The following is a 21,709-nucleotide window of genomic DNA, read 5'->3' as shown; positions in this document are numbered from 1 at the left end:
CACAGTGGGTTGTGGATACTGGCTGGTGAAGGATGCTGGGCCATGTATGGGGAAGGCTTTAGAAGGAAGGGGCTAAAATATAGACCTGGGGATGGTCATAGAATCATTAAGGTTGGAAAACACCACTGAGATCATCTAGTCCAACCATCAATCCATCACTCATAGCCACATGTTGTATATTATCAGGCAGGTGTGCACCACACTGGTGACTGAATGACCTTGTTCTTCTTCCTTCTTCCAGTGACTGCTCCCAGCTCTCCCCTGAGCCCCCCTTTCTCTCCCATCTTCCCCCCTCCGGAGCCATCCAGCAGCAAGAATGGGGAATGCACCGTCTGCTTTGACAGCGAGGTGGACACGGTGATCTATACCTGTGGACACATGTGCCTCTGCAACACCTGCGGTCTTAGGCTGAAGAAGCAGCTCAATGCCTGCTGCCCCATCTGCCGACGGGTCATCAAAGATGTTATTAAGATTTACCGCCCGTAGTGCCCGGCTTGCGCTTGGGAAGGGAGACCGCCGCTAGCAGTAACCATGCCTTTCCGTCCCTGCTTATGGGTTATCGTGCTGGTCAGTTGTAATCAAGTGGCTCGTTATCTGTGTTTCCTTATTTGATTGGTAGGGCATAATTCAGGGATCAAATTGAGATAAGGATCACATGGGGCCGTGCTGCTGGGCTGTGTGCCCATGGAGTGAATTGCGGTAGGGATCTGACCCAGCTGCAGATGGGAAATTCCCTGTGCCAAGCTTTTTTATCCTGCAGAGGAGGCGGCTGATGTGGTGTGGGTTGGGAGGGAATGCTGCCATTTGTTGGGTGCTGCTGGATTGCCCGACCCCAGAGCTCAGACAGCTCTGTGCTGCTGGTGTTGTGGTGGAGCAAAATTAGAATGTGGCCCTGTGGGAGGGTTTGGAGTGGACAAAATCAATCTGAAAATTTAATACCCATCCATTTAAGGGGAGCAAGCGAAGGCCAAAATAGTAGCACAACCAGACTGTCATTTGTTTGGGTTTTGAGCAGGCTTCTGAGGCATGTGGAGGAGCGGCTTTGGGCTTGGCTGCAGCAGCTCTTACTTTTTGTGGTGGAACAGGGCCCAAGTTTTGCTCTGTCCTCCCCGCATGGGGCAGTTCTGGTCTCACAGGGACCTGCTTGGCTCATGTCTCATCTTTTTTCCAGTCCCTGTGGGCTCACCTTCCTTCTGAGCACTGAGCCGTATTTCTTCTGCCTCTCTGGATTTCCCAGCACAGCTCCCACTGCCCACACTCTGGCTGCTGGGAGAGGCTTCAGCCACAGGCAAGAACTCATTGGGATGAATAGGGATCAAACTTGGCTTTGCATGGGAAGTGGAAAGAAAGGCTCTGAGGCTATTATTAGACTTAAAAGGTAAATGGATTTCAGCTGTGGTGTTAGACAGCCATGAGCAGCAGCAATCTAGAGGAGGAGGGAAGTGTATGGGCAGGAGTGGGTCTGTGCAGGGCTTGGTGTCCTCCCTGACACTCCCACAGGAGCTCCCCTATCCTTTGTCCCCCTGCAGGCTTCCTCCCACACAAGACTCAGGCCTGGCTGCATTTCCAGGATGCAAACCAGAGGCTGAAAGAGGGGCTGATGTCATTTTAGCTCGGTGATTGTGTGCCACCAAGTGAGTAAGAAAGGTGTAGTTATCACATTTCAGTCCAAAAATGGAGAAAAGCAACCCATGTGCTGCAGGGCCACTGAGTGCAGAGAGATGCTCCTGTCCCTCCATGCCATGGGTGTGCTGCTGCCTCTCTGCTGCTGGTGGCCGGGTCACGTTGCCCATTGGGGGCTGTGGGGCTGCTCTCCCTCTCCCTGGGGGCAGTGAGCTGTCCCACATACATCCAGCAGGCAGGGCATAGAGAAAACTTTTTTTTTGTTTTAAAACTTAAAGAGCTAATGAGCTTTTCAATTAAGTGTATAGATGAGAGGCTGCTTTAGAATGGGATCCTGCTTCATCGACATGAGTGCCTGCTAGTATTGTAGGGCCCTTTTGGGAAACTTGGCTCATCCCTTCCTGTACAGCACCACCTTTGCATAATCAAGAGGCCAAGGTGTTTTCCAGCAGCTGAAGTGTTGCGGTGATGACCTCAAGGCTGCCTGCCTTTTGGTCCTTCACTCTCGCTTAGCCTAGCCTTTATAGCTCAACACCTTGCTTAGTTAGTGGGCACAGCATGGGGAGCTGTGGTGGCACAGTTTGGGGCTGCTGGGTGACACCTGGCCAGGTGGGCTGCCCTGTGCCCTTGCTGTGCATGTCCTCTTTGCATGAGGAGGAGCTCAAGGACAGCTGAATTCACAGCAAATGATGCTGGCTGGGATCACACTGAACTAACAGATGCCAGTGGCTGTCCCCACACTCCCTGTTGCAGGGCTGCCTGCTCTGTTTGGAGCTGGCATTCAGCTACAATGATGCACGTAGCCCATTTGCTTGGCTGACACCTCAGGTCTTCAACAAGCAGGGCTGACTGCACACCTGGTTCATTGTTTAGTGCAGCTCTTATATTTTAAGCCAGCAAGGAGAAATAGCAAAAACTACCACCTGAGCAGGTTGCAGAGGGGTGGTTTTTGCTGCTGCAGCTACCATTGATTTCCAGGAGGGCAGCACCCAGCAAGCAGTGAGTTCCTGGGGGGAATTAGTGGAGCCAGCATCCAGCACAGTGGGTAACAGGCAGCAGTGGGGGCTTAACCTGCCAGAGAGCAACAGGGATTTTCTGAAATCAGTGGCAGAGGCCCCTCAAAAAGATTTCCAGGAAAAGGCAGCCTTTAACAGATTTAATTGTTAGTACTCGTATTGCTATTTTTTTTAAACAGTCCGATGATACATGATTTGTACAGAAGATCTGTTTGTGCCTTATAAGGGTGTCTGTGCACTTTTTATCCTTTTTAAAAGCAACTTTTAAAATAAAACGGGGAGAAAATTACACAGATCAATGGTAGTTTTGTAGAGTTTTGTGTTCACCAAGAAGCCTGCTTTGTATTTATATATATGTATATGAAGTTACATATATATATATAAAAATATAGTAGCAAAATAGTGTTTATTTCCATTGATTTTTCCCCCTGCTCCTATTGATTTGATTTTTTTCTCAGAAAGAGGAAGAGAGGGAAAAAACAGCAGTGAGGGGAACCCCTTTTCTTCCCCCTTTGGAGGCAGTTTCTCTTGCTACCTTTATGATTCAGTCCTGTGATCTGCACAACATGCTGAAGCTGACTCAGACGTTGGACCTCTGCATTGGGCTTCTCAAGCAACTCATTGGGACTGGGGTGGGGGGACGCACGGGGGGGGGAGCTGCACTTCTACATGTCAGTACTCTGTAGCCTTGTGATCAGTGCCGTGTGTGTTTTATTTTTGTCCATTTACCTGTTTTACATTAATATAATTTTACTCGTTTATGAAACAAATAAAACTTCGGCAAGTACAGAGGGCTGCCTGGCATTTCAAACTGTTGAGAAGTTGGCAGACCACTGCAGTAATCAGCACAGTGCATCCTAGGGCTGTGGACAAGAGGGGCAGATCATGCTGCAGCCACATTAATGGGGCTGCACACTGGGCTGCTGGGGCTCCTTGCTCTTTCTTTCTGTTTTGCAGAGCTACTCTACTTAAATGAGAGGCCAACAGGAGCGTGCACTGTAGCTGTTCATATCCTGTGGCAGCTGCAGGCAGACAGCAGGCCAGCAGCCTTGGATGTGGTTTGCAGCAGAGTGGACAAATTCATTCATAACTGTGTGCTGGCAAGGACACAGCCACACTGAACTGTCTGCACTCCAACTCCTATGAGTTGCAGGTGGTGAAGGAAGCTGACAATGGCCATGGATGCCTGAATGCTTCTTCGTAGCCTGTGCTGGGGGATTGATGCCTGTGAGATGCCAATAGGACCTTGCTGCAAGTTTCAGAGCTTGCACCACACCTGTGTGAGTCCTGGGGACGGCATGCAGGGACCCTGCCCATTCCTATCCTCTGTACTTGCCCTCATCCTACAGTGACAGCCTGCCCCAAGGCCCCCCTTGACCAAGCACCATGTGTGCACAATGCCAGAAGGCATTTTCCTGAGCCTTACCATTCATATGGCCACATACACACACTGCCCCATAGCATCCGGGTGTGAGGACTGTGAAACAAAAGCCTGTGCTTAGGGCTCTTGGATACCATCACCCTTGCAATGTCCTACAGGACATTGTGTGCAGTGCCCAGAGCAGTCCCTATGCAGAGCTGGGGCCCAGGAGCAGCACAGACACACAAGAGGCAGAGACAGGGTCACAGGGGTGCTTGAAACCAGTCAAGCAGTTTCTTTTTATTTCTTAAAAAACAAAAACAAAAAACAACAACAAAAAAACCAAAACCAACAAATAAAAACAAAACTTCCAAACCCAACTGAATTTAAAAAAAAAAAAAAAACAAAAAAAAACCAAACCCACAAAACCCAACCCCTAATGGTGAAAGTATAGATACGGCATTTACACAGCTACATCTATCTTCCGCTGCCACCCCCACCCACCCACAGTAATGCAGATTTATACACGCTTACAGAGTACAGCGAGACATGGACAGACACACTGGCTTAGAGAGCGAGTGAGACAGAGCTGGGGTCTCCAGCCCCCACCACCAGGTCCCCACATCCCCCTGTGCCCAGTCCCAGGCTGGTCCCGCTGAGCTGCCTGAGTACCCCGGGCCAACCTCTTCCTCCTCACGAGGCAGCTGGGGGCTGGGCCTCCCACAAGGTACCACCAGACAGAGGCACAGAGGGCTGGCACACCTGCGTGGCCACCAAATGTGTCACCAGCACAATGGCACCTTCCTCCTGGGGCTGCTGTCCCTTTGCAGACAGAAGAGCGGTAGGAAGGAGTAAGGGTCCTGCTGCCAGTGCCACATTGGGGATGACACCTCTCTGATGCTGGGAAGCTCTTTGGGAACAAAAGACCGATGCTGTCATGTGTTCAGTGAGCCAAATACAGTACTTGTGTCAGCAAAATGAAGCACTACCAGTTCTGAAGCCCAGTCTGGGAGGAAAGCAGCAATAGCCCTCATTTAGTCTGGAAGCAACAGAAAGAGTATTGTTCTTGGTGAGGAACAGTGGGATCAGTGAGGTCTACGAGGCAGAGAAAGGAGAGACATTTCAGGGGTTAGAACATTCAGCACAGAAGGACCAAGGATGTGCTGTCCTGGGACAAGGGCACACTGCTGTCACCCCACTGTGACTGCCAGCAGCCAGAGGGGATGGGGACCTATGTCCCACATGGCTCAGCTGGGCTGCTCTGCCTTATCTCAGCCTGGCCCCACTCGTTGCCACAGCAAAGGAGTTTTACTGGAGCAGAAACAAGGCAGTATTTCTCCCCAAAGCCACTGTGCAACTCTCCAGGGAACACATCAACACCTCTTAATGGGGATCTATTACCCGGTTAGGTTGCAACCTAAATGAATTTTTGGGCTTCCGGCATTGCTGGAATGGTCAGGGCTTCCCTATAGCTACAGTGGGGCTGGGATGAACCGCCCATCACCCTCCCTGTGCAACCCTGGCCAGAGGACCCATCATGTTCCTTTTGCATATAGAAAGATGTATCTTTAAGTCCACAATTCCAGGGCAGAAAGCCAGGAGGTGAACAGGGGCGTGGGTAGCACTGCTCTGGCATGCAGAGTGTCTTCAATTCCACCAACCTCAAATTAAAAGGAAAACATTTATTGTTTTCAGCAGCCAAACAACGTGGCTGCAGAGCTGCATCTGCAGCACTTCCACTTGCAATTAGAATAACAAGGGCACACAAGCTTGGTCAACCACAAACCCACCAAAGCAAAGGGCATGAAGCTCTTCCAGAGAGAAACGTGGCTCTGAAGCTGCAAGAGAAGAAAGTGGCACAAAGGAGAGGCAGCCAAGCAGACCACATTCATTCTTCCACTGGGACAAACACCACTGCCAGCAGGATCAGGCCCATCAGGCAGCAGTGTCAGCATGGAAATAAAACTGGCTCTGTTTGATCTGATGCCCCCAAAGCCAACCAACACACAGAGTGAGCTGAAAGCACCTGGGGACAGGACAACAGAAAGCTGGGGTGACAAAGTAGGGAGCACCTGAGCACCAGACATACCTCACAACTGGATGCGATGAGGAGCTGAGCTCCCACATTCTGGATTGCACATAAGATCAGCACCTACTGGAAGACCCACCTGGCTGCTGCCTGCCAGCCCTGGGAAACTCAGTGGGTCATGGGAACAGGTGGTCCCCTATTAGTCCAACAGGCAGTGCAGTCTGTGTCAGAAGGGAAGCAAAGCATCCTCTTTCCAGGGCTTCTGGGGTGATTATGGTCCTCTGTGTGTTGCATAGTATTCTTCAGCTACTGAAGCAAAACACCTCTTGTTGTTTGGTTGTAACATGGCAAGGTACAGTTTGCATCATGCCCTGGGTCAGCAGAGAGGACCTGCTACCTGTATGTGTGCATGCACATCTTTTTTTTCTTTTTCCTTCTTTTTTTCCCACCAGGAGGATGTTTAAGTTAACACTTGTCATCGTGGAGTGGGGAGGGACCATGGGACTGTCCCATGGCATGCGCAGGGAAAAGCAAGGCAGAGCCCAGAGTGCCTCCAGCGTGTATTCATGTCTGCACATGCATGCAGAGATATGGGGACACACCATTCTGAGCAATGGTCCCCCCCCATTTGCCACATGTCTTGTATGACTCCGCTACGCACTTGGACTAAGCAATATGACATACAACATTCAATCATGACCCTGAGCCTCAGTGAAAAGCAAATCCATCCATGAGGCCATATTTCCTTCACTGATACCAAACCAAGCTGCATTTCTCTCCCTGGCTGTTGCTGCTCCTTGAATTCCCTGTACAGGTGGCAAAACCCATCTACCACGGCTCTCCCCAGGATGGAGAACTGCGCTGGCCACTGTACCCCACATGTAGGGCTGCTATGCCAGGCCAAGAGAGAGCAGGAGCTCAGGGCAGGAGAGGGGCATCAGCTGGAATGTATGGGATTTCAATTATTATTATTTTTTAAAGCCAGCCTTATGGAAAACTATAAATTAAGACGCTAATTAAATAGGTGGGAGAATGGGGAACCTCCAACCATGTAAACAGGACAGGCTATGGCTTCTTCCGCAGGTAGTTGGAAGGGATCCAGCCCTCCCAGCAGGGCCCCCCGGTCAGGACCTTGCAGAACCACCAGCCGCTGCTGTTCTTCTCACGCACTTCAAACAAAGTCCCTTCTCTAAAGCTGTTGGTCTCCTCGTCGCCTTCAAAATCCGCCACTGCCACGTACAGAGCTTCCTTGGAGACGTCTGGGTTGGAGAAGGGGGCTGACGTCCTCTCCCTTCCTTCCCCTCTCTCCACTGCTTTGGATATTACCTTTGGGCCTACGCTGCTTTTTACTTTGGCTTCATCTTGGATGGCGGCAGACAGGAAGGGCCTGGCTTTGGGGGGGACCAGCATGGGCCTCCCTGGCAGTGGGGACGCCCTGGCTTCAGGTGCAGGGCCGGCAACAGGAGACGTCATTTTCTTGGGCGGTGGAGGCCGGCGGGGTGGCACAACCGGGCGCTGCGGTGCGGGCTCACGAGCAGCCAGGGCGACGGCTGGGCCTGGGGGGGATTTGGGAAGGCCTTTGCTCTCCATGCTCGGTCGCTCCTGAAACCTTCCAGAAGCCTCTGGGGCAACTGCAGGGTTACTGCAGGAGCTTTCGCTGGCAGTGATATCCTGCTCAGGGGGCTTCTCTGGGCACTTGGCAGGTCTCAGCTTGCTCCGCAGGCTGCAGATGTCCAGTTTGTCATCAGCTGGAGGAGGGTCAGTCCGAGGGGCCGCGGCGGGTTTGGGCTTGATCTGAGGTCTTGACTTCAAGAAGGGGTTCTGAGTGATCGGCTCAGGCTTGTCCTCCACAGGCTCAGCTTTTGGCTTGGTTGGCTTGACAATGGGCCGGAGGTTTGGCTTCTTCACCTCCTTGGCTGACACCTTGTGTCCGCATTCCAGCCCCATTTCATTCTTTAGCTGGAAGAGTTTGGTCTTCTCAGGTTTCAGCTCAGGCTTCTTGCTGTCTTTTGGGGCTGCTGACTGCTTCGGGGGGATCATTGGCAAAATCATGCCTGGAGGCTTGGGGGGAGGCCTCTGCCTCTCCAGCAACTCGCCTTCTGACTTAATGATGGACTCCTTCCTGGGTGGCAGGCTGGGCTTCTCCTCCACATCTCGGTCTGAGATCTCCTCATAGCCACAAGTGAAGGCCAGGTCCCCGCTCTCAGTAGCCTCCTTCCCCTTCCAGTCCTTGGCCCACCTCGTACCACAGTCCATGCCATTTGGAGGAGCCTCTGGCAGAGGCCTGCATGGTCCTGTTGCTTCCTCTGTGGCACTGCTTTCTGCTGCAGCATCGCCAAGCCGGAGCTGGGCCATCTCACTGGGCAGCGGAGCCAAGAAATTCGGCCTGGACGCATTGCTGGTTTTCTTGTATTTATCAATAAACGTAGCAGGGGCCCAGCCTTCCTTCTCCTCAATCTGAATATACCACCAACCACTCAGGTTCTTCTCGATAACCTGCAGGAGGAAAGGAAACCTCAGTCGTGCACTCATGCACTCTGCAAAAAAGGGGATGCTTGGTATCTCCGAAATAACATCATGGTGACACACGAATTTGAGCCTTTTGCCTCCCTCACTTGATATCCAAATACCATATAGTCATGTGAAAATCCAGAAAACAACATTTTTCCAACTGCATGTTCAGCTCAGCATGAAAAGCACAAGACTGGTATCCAAAAAGGAGGGAATCCTGCTAAGGGGACGTGCATGACCGAAGAATTAAATAGCCACGTCAAGGATGCCGCAGCAGACACAGCTGGGATGCTGGGTGCTGGCAGTGGCCACTGTGCGGCACTGTTGGAATGATCAACCCAATGTCACCGCGCTGATCAGCAGCTGGCCAGTTTCAGTGTACTGCTGAAGTGGGACTGAGACATGGGATGAGCAAAGGGGGGGCAACCATAGAAGAAAAATCCTATAGGGAAAGCACAGTGTACAGTCCGAAAAACAAAAATCACATCTACAACAGGGATTCTGTGAAACCAGCTGTGTTAAGTAAGCAGTTCTGGGCTTTTAGTGTTGTATTTGGCCTAAATAAAAAGAATGCCATTTATACCCCTATTTGTCACGTAGTTTCACTTTCCATGAGCTCAGATAACACAATACTCAGGGAACAGAAGGCCACAAGAACACCAGGGACTCCAAAGTCTCCCAAGCTTTTACAGGTTTCTCTCCTCCTGTAGGAGAGCCTGTGACATTAGTGTCCAGAGGTGACCACAAACACCACTGTATTTGGTTTCCACCCAGAACACTGGCATTTTCTGCCTGGAAAGGGAGCTCCTGCCTGGAAGAGGTCCCAGAGTAATGGGAATCAGGAAGTGAAGATGCAAGGAGCGCAAGTGACAGACTCACTTCTACTTTCATTCCTGCCTGGAAGCTGATGCCATCAGGGATGGTGGTCTGGAAGTCAGCAATGGTGTAATATTCCTCTTCCACTTGAGGAGGGACAGGAGGTTTAGGCAGGTTCAAACCACGTGGCTATGAAAATAAAAATCCATCAGCATGCTTCTACAGAAGGTGCAACAATGTGTGCACAGACCAACAGTTCTGCAGAGCAACCAGGTAGCCCAAGCACACCAAGGAGATCAGCTCAGCCCATGCAGCATCCTCATCAACACAAAGCAGCAAAATGCTTTTGGGATGAGCAGACAGAAAACTGCCCATAGCTATTACTGACAGCAGAATTACTCTCTCCAGAAAGAGAGAGACAGCTTGCCACACTGCATTGGCAAACTAGCCTTGCAGGACAGACTGACCAAAATTTTACCTAAATACCATTTGCAAACAGATTAGTTTAAGACAGTAGGAAGACAGCATACATGCTCTAGCTCCCACCAAGAGCAGAGTCCATCCCAAGCAGAGTAGCTAGTGACCAGAGCTCCCTTTTCACATTTCTCTCCAGTTCCCTTTCCCATTACTGCTCTTCTATGTCAGCTGGCAAGCGAGACATAGGAATTGCTGTACTGGTCCCAAGCAGGGACTGCCTATCCCAGTATTCTCTCTCCAGTGATGACTTTAACAGTAAGCAGATGCTTAAAAAAAAAAAAAAAAAAAAAAAATCAAGAATGAGGCATCATGTATGATACCTCCCCCCTCTTTGGGTCTCCAAGCCTCCGGGAGGGCTCAGAATACACTTACTATAGTGAGATCTCTGCGAGGAGGGGGTCTCTGCCTCATCTTCGGTGACTCTGTGGAGGAAGAATTTCAGATGCTGTTGAGGGTCTAACTTTTGGTTCCATAAGATTTTCCAGAAGAGGAGCGAAAAAGGGAACAGAAAGGCAGTGCCACCTCGAGACCTTCCTGCAGAGCTTTCTGCCCCCTTTTTGTGCTATGCTGCCTGGAAGCATGCAGGAAAGGCTGCGCTGACACCCAGCCACCACCAGTGCCCTCCCAACCCACCACTTACTGCGGCGGATGTCAGCGTTGGGCAAGGGACGGTTGTCAAACCTCCCATCCCTCTGGCCAGCGAGCCCATCCTTCTCTCGGCTGGTGACAACCTGCTGCCGGGAGATGCCATCCAGATCCAAGGCACAGGAATGAGTGGAGGAGCCAGACCCCAGCTTCTGTGAGAACATCTCTCCATTTCCTTTCTTGAGATAGGAGGCAGGAGCCCAGCCTTCTTGGCCCTGGTACCTGTGGTGACAATGGCAGTGTCACTGCATGGAGCCACAGTGCCACCACAAGCCTGCACAATGGAGCAACCCACTGCACTGCAGCAGCACAGGGCCACCACATGTTCCAAAGTCAGAGCATGGCACAAGCAATGACCTGGGCAAAATGAACTTGTTCAGAATCAGGCTCTGTGTCCCCTGGACATCTGGAGAGCTGCAGCAATGACTGACTGCAGCCAGAGGGCTAAGAGCAGCATGAAGCCTGAGTTCATCTCAGCAATGGAACCAGTTCAGGAATGAAATGCACTGGCAGGGGAAACAAAGGGGAAAACCAGAGGGCTCTGCTGCTAGGATTGATGTACCTGTTCTCTGGATGGAGCGCAGCCTGGACCCATTCCCTGTTCTACATCTGCACTTTTTAGGAGAAAAACTAGTCCATGACCTGATTGAAAAACCACATCCTTAGAGCTTTCCTGCTATGCTCAAGGGTCTTGCGCCAGCGTCAGAGGCTCTCCTGTTGGCTGAGCTACAGCCACTATGCTCAGATGGCACAGGCTCCTGAGCTTGTAATTGCCTTTAGAGCTCTCGTGGCAGCTCTCCTGTGCTCAAAAAGTCAATGGACATTTTTCTGGGCCTTTGCTGCTGCCAATACCACAGGTTCAGCATAAGGTTAAGAAAATGGTGGCACATGCTCCCACCCTGCTCAAGCCCAGCTGTTTGTGAGATCACAGAGAAGTGAAAATGAGCTTCCAGGAGAAAACAAGTATCAGCTTGGGATGACTGGGAGTGTTTGGCCTCAGCACACCCTGTACACAGCAGACCTGGCCCAGAGAATGGCTCTTCTCCACAGAAACCTCCTAACACAGCCAGAGGATCCAGCCTGCCTCCAGGACACTCACTGCTTTTTCTATCAGTAAGACATGATGTAACATTAATGCCCTTACACCGCTTCCTTTTGAGCTGCTGGGGCATGTGATGCTGTGATGCAGTCCACCTCCTCAGCACAGGCCACTAGAGGATTTTAACGATGTTTAACCACAACTACACTTGGCTGAAGCCCTGAATTTCAGTTAACTATGATATGTAGGGATGTAGAGAAATGAGTTATGCTATTCTGCACTCTCTGATACCCTAGACTTGCCCTTGGATGGTACGGTGGGTACCATCCACGCATTAGCCTGCATTGTCAGTGAAGTACAAGAGGCAGGGACAGCACCTGATTTTCCACCAGCCCTCCAGGTTCTTCTGGATCACCACCACCACTGCTCCTTTGTCCAGATTCATTTCATCCTGGTCTCTGGCAGTATATGGGTAAATAACTGTATACTTCTCCTCTGTTGGAAAGAAAATGCAGTTTCACAGATACATTCTACAGAAAGCTGAACTCTATTGAACAGTGGTTACGTGTTTTCTATAAACAGTAATTCTTGTAACAAAGGTGCAAACACACAAAGATACACAACCATTTGGAAGAGAAATGTCAGTGAAATGTATGTCAAAAGAAACTTGGATGCATTTTGAAATGTAAGCTTTGTGACTTTCCCCACTGACAGCCTCAGGAGGCACTGAATGCCCCTTCTTTTCATTTCATCCCTTTCATACATTGCTCAAGCTTTCCCTTCCAGTTGCTATTTGCTTTCACTCTCCCAAATAGCTACTGTTCCTAAAAATGTACCCAGGGGCTAGAAAAGACATCCAAACTGGATGGCTGGCCCTTCGCCCTTTCACACACACAGTTCTTCCAGTATTAGCCACTGCATTTGGAAAGAAAGCAATTACAACTCTCCTCAACATGGACTGTCTACATTAAGCTCTCTTTCTCTTGATTTGTACAATAGCTCTCCCTCTATCTGCTCTTCAGAGCAGCCCTTGTATCCATCCATTTCAGTTCAACTCTGCTATACAGGGAAGGAATTCCACAGGCCTGGGGAAGCACCCACACATACAGTTGTGCTCTCAGACATAACTGCTCTCCAGCTGCTCTATGACAGCAAGTCTACATGAATTTCCATATTCAGCAGTTGTGTTCCTCAAGAGATTATTCAAAACCATGTAGTAGGCCTGGGCTGTCTGCTGGATGAAACAACAGTAAGCAGGGACACTGATGCTCTGCCCTTCAAGGGGAAGGGTAAATATCCTAACAGCCACATGGGCAGCTTGTCAGACAAAATGGTTTATCCATCTACTCTTCTCCCTCACTTGGTCCTATAATTTCTGGATTAAATCCAAGAAAGCTTGCAATTCTGCGCTTAAGCAGTGCTACAATAGTCTTTTCACAAAATGCCCTTTACACTATCCCCAGAACCCATACCTCTGGACATTCTTATATCCCCACTACACAGTCTTCATGTTTTTGTCTTCTCAGAAGAGCAAAGCTGTAGGAAGACCTCATTCCCCATCAACTTTGTGCAAATGAAAGGGCTCATGCAGGGCCTAAGGCAGCAGCTGCAAGAAATCTGCAAAACGCATTGAGAGAAAGCAGAAACTCCAGCCTGTGTATCCACAAGTCTAAAAATGTTAGAAGGAATAGCTGGCAGAGGAAAGAGAAGTGGACATGAATGGGCCTGATTGAAGGTTGAGGAGCATGTACAGCATGTACCAAGCACTGACACAAGCAAAGTTCATCACATGCAAAGCAATCAAACATGCACACAACAAAGCACCAAGCACAGAACAAAGGCAGTCAAATACATCTCTACAAAGTCCACCTTGACCCCATCCACTTGTGTACAAGTCCCCAAGAGTCCGACGGCGGCCAACATGCCTGGGCAGAGACCAGTATCTCCATGGGACTGGGGAGAGCATGTCAGGGGAAGCAGGAGGATAAGAGAGGACATAAGGAGGCAGCACTTCAAGTCAAAGAGGAGACAGGGCTGACACCAGAGAGGCAGAGACTGTACCCACTGGGACCCTGCCAGGGGCCCTCACCATTTTGACTCCCCTCCCACCTCTACCTCCCTAGGCAACAGGCTGAGCAAACTACAGCACTGAGCATACAGTGATCAAAAGGAAGGATGTGCTCTCCAGAGGTGTTTTGGATTCACTGTATACAGTTTTACTGTACAGAAAAGCTGCAACTTTGCTATTCTCACAACACGAGCTCATGCATGCTCTTGCTTTCTGCATGAGATTAGAAGACACAGGAATTGCCCTAGGACCTCTGCTCCTCCTGCAGTGCTCCTTGAGAGCAAAGGAGATGTGATGGCAGTACTGGATCCTCCCTTCAGGAAGCAACTTTAGCTCCTCTGGGGGAACAGAAAAGGCAGCAGTTATACTGTCAATATCCACCAGCCTCACTCCTGGTACAGCACTGCACAGGTAGGACTGTTAAGTGCAGTCCTACATATGCAGCACTTGTGGCTTTGTTCTTCTCAGGGCTCTTCTCCTCACTAGGCCAGACTGAACTACACAGTCCTCGTGCATAGCGGACAGAAACTGGGACTGTTGCCTCCAGCCACCTCTTACCTTCATCAGGCTGCATTGAGAGCTCATCCTGGACACCATCCTGAGCCTCCAGGCAGGTCGCTGGCACCCAGCCTTGCTCCTCTGATGTGCTCACAAACCACCAGCCTAGGAAGAAAAGAGCAGCTGGCTCAGCCAAGGACATCAACCTAAAGCCACTTCCCTTACTACAAACCATGAGTCTGGGGGGCTCTGCCCCCCCCGTGTTGCAACACGAGAGGCTGAGATCACCCCAAAGCAACAGAGCCATGTGCTATCTGAAAGGGAGGACAGACAGCAGCAAGGGAGATTTGCAGCTTTATGATATCTACGTGTATGGTTCCCACCCCACAGCCTTACAAAAGCCAGGACAGACTCTGAGAGCTGAATGACTCCAGCCATCTCGTTTGCTTTCTATTTTTTTTTTCCCTTCATGGTTCATTTTCCCTCAGCATGGGTCAGCAAGCCCAGTCTAATTAGCAGAGATGAATACACTGTCTGCAAATCGATAACTGACTCCTGCTGTGCTCTCGCCTTCTTTACATTTGTGGAAACAGCAAATTTTAAAAGCTAAGAGCAAATGCAGGATTAAAACATGAGCTCTCCCAGTGGAAACCTGGCCAGCTCCACAGAGGCCATAGCAATCCTGGGCCACCCTGCGTGTCCAATCAAAATAAATGCATGCTCCTCAGTTATGAAAAGCACAAGCTGTTTGTGTCTTCATAGGGAAAAAATAACAACCAAGCATTATTCTCAGAATCCCACCAGTGAACCATTTAGAAAGACAACTAGATTGTCAGGGAGGGAAGCAGCAGCTACCTGCATGAAAAGAAAAATCTGAGCTGACATTTCATAAATAAATGATTTACTATACCTGTTCAATTGGCTGTGCTAATAGGTTTCACTTGCTTTAGGGTTGCTTTTATTTTTCTCATTTTCAAAAAGCTGCTGGTTCAATTAATTCTCTTGGGATGAGGTTTCAGGAATTTTAAAATCTATTTTCATAATTTACCTTTAAACTCCCTCAGCAACTTGTATTCACTTCAGGGAATAAATTCCCCTTTTCAATCAACTCCAGAAGGTGGACCCATGACACACCTTCCCTCTGCAAAGGGTGAGAGCCTGCTGAAGCTGTAGCAAGCACAGGGCTGGGTGGCTGAGCACTGCACAGCTTTCTTTTGGAGGGGCAGGAATTGTGGGTCTTCCACAGCCAGTGTCCATTCATCTGCAAAACCAGCCTGCCAACCCTGGGACTGCCTTTTGGCCACAGAACCCATCAACCACATTTCTCAGCACAAAGAAGCATAACGTAAGAGTGTAAAAGGTGGACGGCACCTAGTGCTCAGCACAGCAGGTAATCAGACTCTTCCTACAGAGAGAATCCCTAAGTTCTGTCCACACTCATGCAGAAATCCTGCAGACTGAAGCTTCCTTCACATTCTACTTAAGCTGACCATCCAAGGACATCCCTGTGAGGTGCCCTGAGGCTGTTTTGCTTCCCTTCCTATTAAAGAAGACACTGACAGGATTGCTATTCCTGTCCCTGCTCTGAGGTGCAGAGCAGACCTGCAGCTCTCTGCCAAGCCTGGCTCTCTGTACCTGATTCGTTCTTCTCAATGATATCCACCAACTGGCCCACGCATAAGCTGATTTCGGAGCTCTCCTGCTTCTGGTAGTTGGCCACCACGACATACTGCTCCAGCACCAAGGGATCGACCGAGGCAGAGTCAGCTCCTGCACAGGGGGACAAGAACCCGGCCGTGTGCCGAGGTCAGCAGCAGTTCCCGAGAGCACCGCTCCCAAGCAGCTCCAGGACACCACAGGCACCCCAGCGTGAGAGATGTGAGCCAGAGGCTTGGGCAGAGTGAGGAGGAGAGGGACCAAACCAGCAGCCAGGTGAGACGGGTACAGCCAGGTGAGGCCCTGCACTTGCTCCCACCTCCTGCTCAGAGCCATCCAAGTGAACCCACCACCACCACGAGACCAGCACATGAACCTGCTCAGACCCAGCCCAGCACACACAGCCTGCATGGAGTTCTGCTGCTCCTGGCCGAACACCTGCACACCCGGGCGGAAGGGCATCTGCAGGGTACAACAGCAGCCCCATCGCTGCCCTTCTCACAGACTGCCAGCAGTTCGCAGTCTTGGCTCTTTGTTCCACTAATGCTGCTCAGCTCCTGCAGAAGATCCCAATTCCACGTCCACTGAGAAGAAGTGCCCCAGCAGGGGCAAACAGACAGGATACACAGAAAGCACAGCATGCCCTGCACCAACAAGGTGCTTGACACCTAACATGAATGGAAGCGGCCAGGGAGCCCTGGCTGGCTGTGCCAAGCTGGCCAGGCTGAAGGTGGCACTGCAGGCTAAGGTGAGGGGCCAGCCAGCACTGCACCAGGGAACAGGAGGCACCTGCCAGGCACAAGAAGGCGATGATCATTTATTCCTTCCAAGCACGTTTTTATTTAGGAGAGTGCTCTGGATACAGACCCATCCCCTTTGCTTGGCACCACTTACCAAGGAAGAACAGAGCTTTCAAGTCAAATCGATCTCTGCCTTAGAAACGTGCCCTTAAGTTCATCTCTCTGCATGCAGCAAAACTCCCCCACTCCCACAGGCATACAGATGTTTGCTGTGACACCACATGCAGGGAGATCACAAAGCAACCCAGAGCTCTGCAGACCTGTGGATGCTCGGCACTGAACTCAGACTCCTCAGCTTCACCACAGAGGGCATTCCCCTGGGCTCAGCCTTGCACCAAGTCACTTGGTTACTCAAAGCACAGGCAGCACTTGCCTGTCTGCCTGCAAAAGCCTCTGAGGAGCAAAAAGGTGTCAGAAGTGCCTGTACTCTTCTCCCTGCTGTCCCAAGCCTCCAGCACAGTACTTTGCCTGGCAGCTTCACAGCCTGCCAGTTGAGGATACTGATATATTATCCACTTCTCCCAGGTGCAGTAAAAATTAATTAATGTTTGCCAAGTGCTTTGGAAATAGAACAGTATTAATTATTATAGCATAAGTGACACAAAAGACTCACACACCTCTGTGTAGCTGTTAAGTCACACTTACTGGAACTGTGGGGGCCTCCAGTTGTGGAAATCACCGCTGCTCTCTGGCTGCCAGGGCATGGCAGATGCATCAGACAGTGACCTCCCAAGCTCAGGAGGGTGCCAGAAAGCAGTGATACAAAGAGTGGCGTTCCCTTGAGATATAAAGGCAAAACAAATCAGGAGAACATTTCTATGTTGCTACACTACAAGAGGACTCAGTGGCTTCCCCATTACATAAGAGGTCAGAGATCTTTCCTATCATGGAACGTATTGCAGGGCACAATCCTGCAATGAGCAGAGCAAGAGGGATGAGTAGAGATGGACAGGACCTAACAGCAGCGCTGGAACCCTCTGCTCCCTCAGGTCACCACCTCTCAAACTAGTTCTGAGTAAAAATGACCACAACCAAGATTTAAATGAACAATGTCTTTTTTCAGGACACTCTTATTAAAGGAAGAAGAGGCAAATTGTCCATGCTTTTGTGCTATAAACAGCTCTCTGCAGAGCTGCAGGTGAGCTGACCAAGTACAAAGGATCTGTTACCACTAATGAAAGCTTCCTCCATGCCATAACCCAGAGGTGGGGCACCAAACAAAAATAGGCCCCTAAAGTGAGTGGAGGAAGCCAGGAATTTGGAGACTATCTGTTTTACTAACTCAAATAAAGGTTTGTGCTTATAGTGATCAGAGGATTTACTCAGCCCCTGAGAGCAGAATAACAGCTACAGGAAGAGAGAAATACTCTCCTTTCTGCCTCCCCAGCTGTAATTACAAACAATGCACTGAGGCTATTTGTAGTTTCACCAGGCAATTCTGGATCCTCCAATGTACCTATTAAACCAGCAAGAGAACTGGTAAACCAAGCTTGGAGGAAGAAGTAGGAGTTAATTTGAGGAGCGCTTTCACCTGGCATAATCATCCTCAACCACAAAAACACACAGTCAACAATAAAGCATCCTATTTATGGGCAGACTTAGTCTCTTAGAATAGCAATGGGATAAACGTAATCATCTAAAATAGTGCCAGAAACTCTGGAGTTTTAGAATGGTCCTCCTATGGCTGCTGTAGGATATGAGAGCTGTGCTTATTGTCCCAGATAAAACAAATTTCAGACCAAAAGCCATTGTGGGAACATTGCACAGCACAGCAAAAGGGATTTGGCCACACAAGAAGGCATGTGAAATAAGGCTGACAGGGATATGGGAGCTCTTCTAAGGCAGCTCCACCCAAATAAAAACTGCTGAGACAGTCTCAGACTTCTGTGCACTGTATTAGTGCCACAGCGAACCCATGAATCTCCATCTGCACTTCTGCACAATTCAGAAAGGAGTAAAAAGAAATGTTTGAGTCTTGGGGACTGGTTACTATGAGGCATACCTAAATCAGTGGCCAAGTTGTTTTTTAAAGCTTCAGACTGTGGGAAATAAGCAGGAAATAACGCTCACCAACTAACATCAGTGAGTCCCTGTCTCTGGGCCTCCTCACAACCACACACATCCCTTGAGTCTCCTGGTCCCCATGGAAGGCTACGGGCAGCTCTTCAACTCACTGCAACCCAGTGCTTGGCTACAGACCATGTGAAACCTGCCAGGTGCTCCAAAGCACTGATCTTCTAAGAAGAGCAACTGAACCTCCCTTTGGCAGTGCTGCAGAAATAAGGAATTCTAGCTATTTTTGTTTGTTAGCAGTTATCAGATGCCCCCTCTACAAGGAGATCCTATTAAAAGAGCCCTTTTTGTGTGCCTTACTCCTTATTTGCCATCTCAAAGCAGGCTTGGCTTGAGCAACCGATGAACCATCAGGGGCTTCCTCAAGTCAAGAGAGGATTCCAGGTGACAGTAGCAGAACCAAATTCTGTTTCTTCTGACAGAAAACATGTAACAGTGAGAGAAGACTCTGAATGCATCTGGCACAAAGCATCAGCTTGTGGCAGTGTTACTGCACATAAACACCTTTCCCTGATGGTTACTGCACATATACCACAGCCAAATCATATGCCAGTGCCATGGTCAGGGTGCTGCACCCTGTCCAGGGCTCTGGCTTGGGAATTACCCAAACTCTCCATTCCCTCTCTCTCAGTGGTGCTAAGCAAACAGCATCCCAAAGAGCATTTTCTCTTAGCCCTCAGCAATATCACAGTATCATTTGTCAACCTGCCATGCCTACAGGGCAAGAGAGAGTGGAGCTGCCCATAAGCCCACTTTGCTAATGGGCTTATTGGAAATGAGATGGCAGAACAAAGCTCCATACACAAACAGTAGAAAAACTCCTGCTTCTCCAAAGACCAGTGTCCTTAGAAAAACTCTGCTGCATAACTCATTTCTTTGAGGGCAGAATTTCATTTTTTCCTTCCCCTCAATCCTAGACAGGTCTTCTTTTCTCCTGCTTAATGGAAGTGATCTAAACACACACTGTTCTCACAGGGAAACATAACACCCCTCCCTTACCCAGCAGACATTCCCACTGAGCCATCACACCAGAGACATTTCCAAGACAAGGGATTCTGTGTCTTTATTTTACCTCCACTCTATCAAAAGAGAGAAGATGGGAAAAAAAAAAAAAAAAAAAAGCACAGCCTGTTTTCATCCCACCCACAGCCAGATGCCTCTCTCTGCCACCACACAGGCTTGCAGTGAAAGGAATAACTCAGCTTAAAGCAAAACCTTCAGCACATCTCCTCTGACAAAGCCATGTAAGACACACCAACACAGCAAGAAAAAGCTAGTGTGAAAACTGCAGCCTGTGCTTGCAAAAGGCTTGTGAGAGCTCTAGAGCAGCCCTCACAAGGCCCAGCTTTGCCAGACATACCTTGCAGCTGTCAGAGTTTGAGATGTTGTCTGAAGGTTTTAACCATGCTGGCAGCCCCGTTAGCCAGTCAGGAGATCACCCAGTTATAACTCACCCAGAAAAACAGAGCAAAACCAGGAGCCACCACTGGAGCAGACAACATCTGTCTGTCATATGCATCCTACAACTTGTCTCGGTAAGAAGTTGGGATGCCAGCAGTTCTCGAGAGAGGGATGTCCTCCAGATTCAACAGAAAAGAAGGCAGTATTTAGTCTCAAGTCTTCCTTGTTCTTTTTCTCTTGCCTTAGAGAGGAATCCATTCATCTACAAGTGAAATTTGCTGATACAGCTTAAGGCAGCATCAACTATCAGGCCCAAAAATCTTCCCACAGCTATTTCAGCAGCATCTCCATTCAGCCATGGCACAGACCTCCCTTTCCAAAGGTCCTGGTGCCATATAGCAACTCCTGCAGCTGTAAGATGCCCTTAAATAATCATTAAAACGAAGGAGTCTTCAGAGATGTGCCCCTGTCCTGAGGAGCAGAGCATCCCAGATCCACCTGTCCACGCAAAGGGTACCAACTTGGTGCAACCAAGTAGAAAGTAGAAAGTGCTGCTGCACCAGGAGCCTTGCAGCCCCATGGTGGTCACCTCTCAGCTCAGACACTCCTTCAGGCCTGAGGGCACCGTGACTCCATGGTTGCTCACACCTGGCTGGAGACAAAGCCCTGTCCTTCACCTGAGGCTGTGACACGGCCCTGTGCCTGCCACACCTCCTCGCCACTACTGCCCCGAGTCCACCAGCCACAACAGAAAGCTACAGGGATGTGACAGCTGATGCAAGGGGCTTGCCCACCCAGACATAGCAGGTGTCCTGCAGCAAAAGGCAAAGCGAGAGCGAGGCCCAAGGAGCGTGTGGCAGTTACTACCTCTCTGTAGGAAAGAGGTCGTTCTCTGGATAAACCCTGATGGAGGAACAAAATGAGGGGAGACAAGGTGTGAGGGGAGGAGAGACACGAACACAGAGGTGACTGCAGTTGGTGGTTACGACTCAATGAATGAACAGATAGGTGCCTGCAGCTCTCCCCATCACCCCATCCCTCCATGGGATGCCTGCAGGGGCAACAAGGAACTTCAGCCTTCATGTCCTCAATGCCATCCCCTCTTTGGAAGGGCACCAGGAGGCTGGGATGGGGCATGGAGAGGACATGGCATGTTAGGGAGCCCCACAGGGTTTGGCAGCAATGCCCATCATGGAGTTAGGCCACTGCGTAGTACTGAGAGGCCAAGGCTGTGGGTGGTAGGAGGAGATGGTGAAACTGGAGAGGGGAAGAATGCTTACCAGATCTCTTCTTTCCAATGGGCTCCCTGAAAAAGAGAAGGAAGAGCGTCAGCAGTGGGATGGGGACAGCTGGGTTGTTTACCACAGGAAACCTATGCAAGAGAGCACAGCAGTGCTGGTCCCAGCAGTGCCGCTGACATCCCTCACACCAGCTAACGTCTCTACAGGCCAGACAGCAGCCTTGCACCTCTCTCCCTCTCACTGAGTAATTTAATGCTTTTGCCTTCCCCAGAGTGAAGCTCGGCCACCGGTCTGCCTCCTCAGTGGCTTGCTCTGACAACTCCCACCATGTCACATGCAGACCAGGTTGATTTGGCAGCAGTCAGGAACAAGAGAAACTCAAACCCCCTCAGCACAGTCCACAGTTCTCATAGGAGTGGACACCACTTTGAATATCAAGAGGAAAATACAGAAATT

General features: G+C 49.9%; 2 protein-coding genes across 11 annotated transcripts in view; one reads left to right on the top strand and one right to left on the bottom strand.

Annotated features, from left to right (window-relative positions):
* Positions 1-4,260, top strand: part of NEURL1B (neuralized E3 ubiquitin protein ligase 1B) — a 113,645-nt gene extending 109,385 nt beyond the window's left edge. For all 4 annotated transcript variants that reach the window (XM_031598095.2, XM_090150964.1, XM_031598094.2 and 1 more), the window contains exon 5: positions 242-4,260. In XM_031598095.2, coding sequence (XP_031453955.1) covers positions 242-486 — 245 coding nt within the window. In that variant the 3' untranslated portion in view covers positions 487-4,260. The remainder of the gene's footprint in view (positions 1-241) is intronic.
* Positions 4,261-4,390: 130 nt separating this feature from the next.
* SH3PXD2B (SH3 and PX domains 2B) overlaps positions 4,391-21,709 on the bottom strand; it is a 65,670-nt gene continuing 48,351 nt past the window's right edge. Inside the window, exons 6-15 of one of the 7 annotated variants that reach the window (XM_090150957.1) lie at positions 21,293-21,318; positions 20,880-20,915; positions 15,718-15,852; positions 14,143-14,247; positions 13,386-13,469; positions 11,894-12,011; positions 10,473-10,699; positions 10,205-10,254; positions 9,419-9,544; positions 4,392-8,524 (exon numbers count right to left, since the gene is read on the bottom strand). In XM_090150957.1, the coding sequence (XP_090007083.1) occupies positions 7,094-8,524; positions 9,419-9,544; positions 10,205-10,254; positions 10,473-10,699; positions 11,894-12,011; positions 13,386-13,469; positions 14,143-14,247; positions 15,718-15,852; positions 20,880-20,915; positions 21,293-21,318 (2,338 nt within the window). In that variant the 3' untranslated portion in view covers positions 4,392-7,093. Of the gene's footprint in view, positions 8,525-9,418; positions 9,545-10,204; positions 10,255-10,472; positions 10,700-11,893; positions 12,012-13,385; positions 13,470-14,142; positions 14,248-15,717; positions 15,853-17,183; positions 20,539-20,879; positions 20,916-21,292; positions 21,319-21,709 lie in introns of those variants that run through there. The other 6 variants (XM_090150963.1, XM_090150959.1, XM_090150958.1 and 3 more) reach the window with 6 other exon arrangements.

This window comes from Phasianus colchicus, chromosome 15, assembly GCF_987193195.1.
Source record: "Phasianus colchicus chromosome 15, bPhaCol1.hap1.1, whole genome shotgun sequence".
NCBI lineage: Eukaryota > Metazoa > Chordata > Aves > Galliformes > Phasianidae > Phasianus > Phasianus colchicus.
This window is presented reverse-complemented; position numbering and strand designations above follow the sequence as displayed.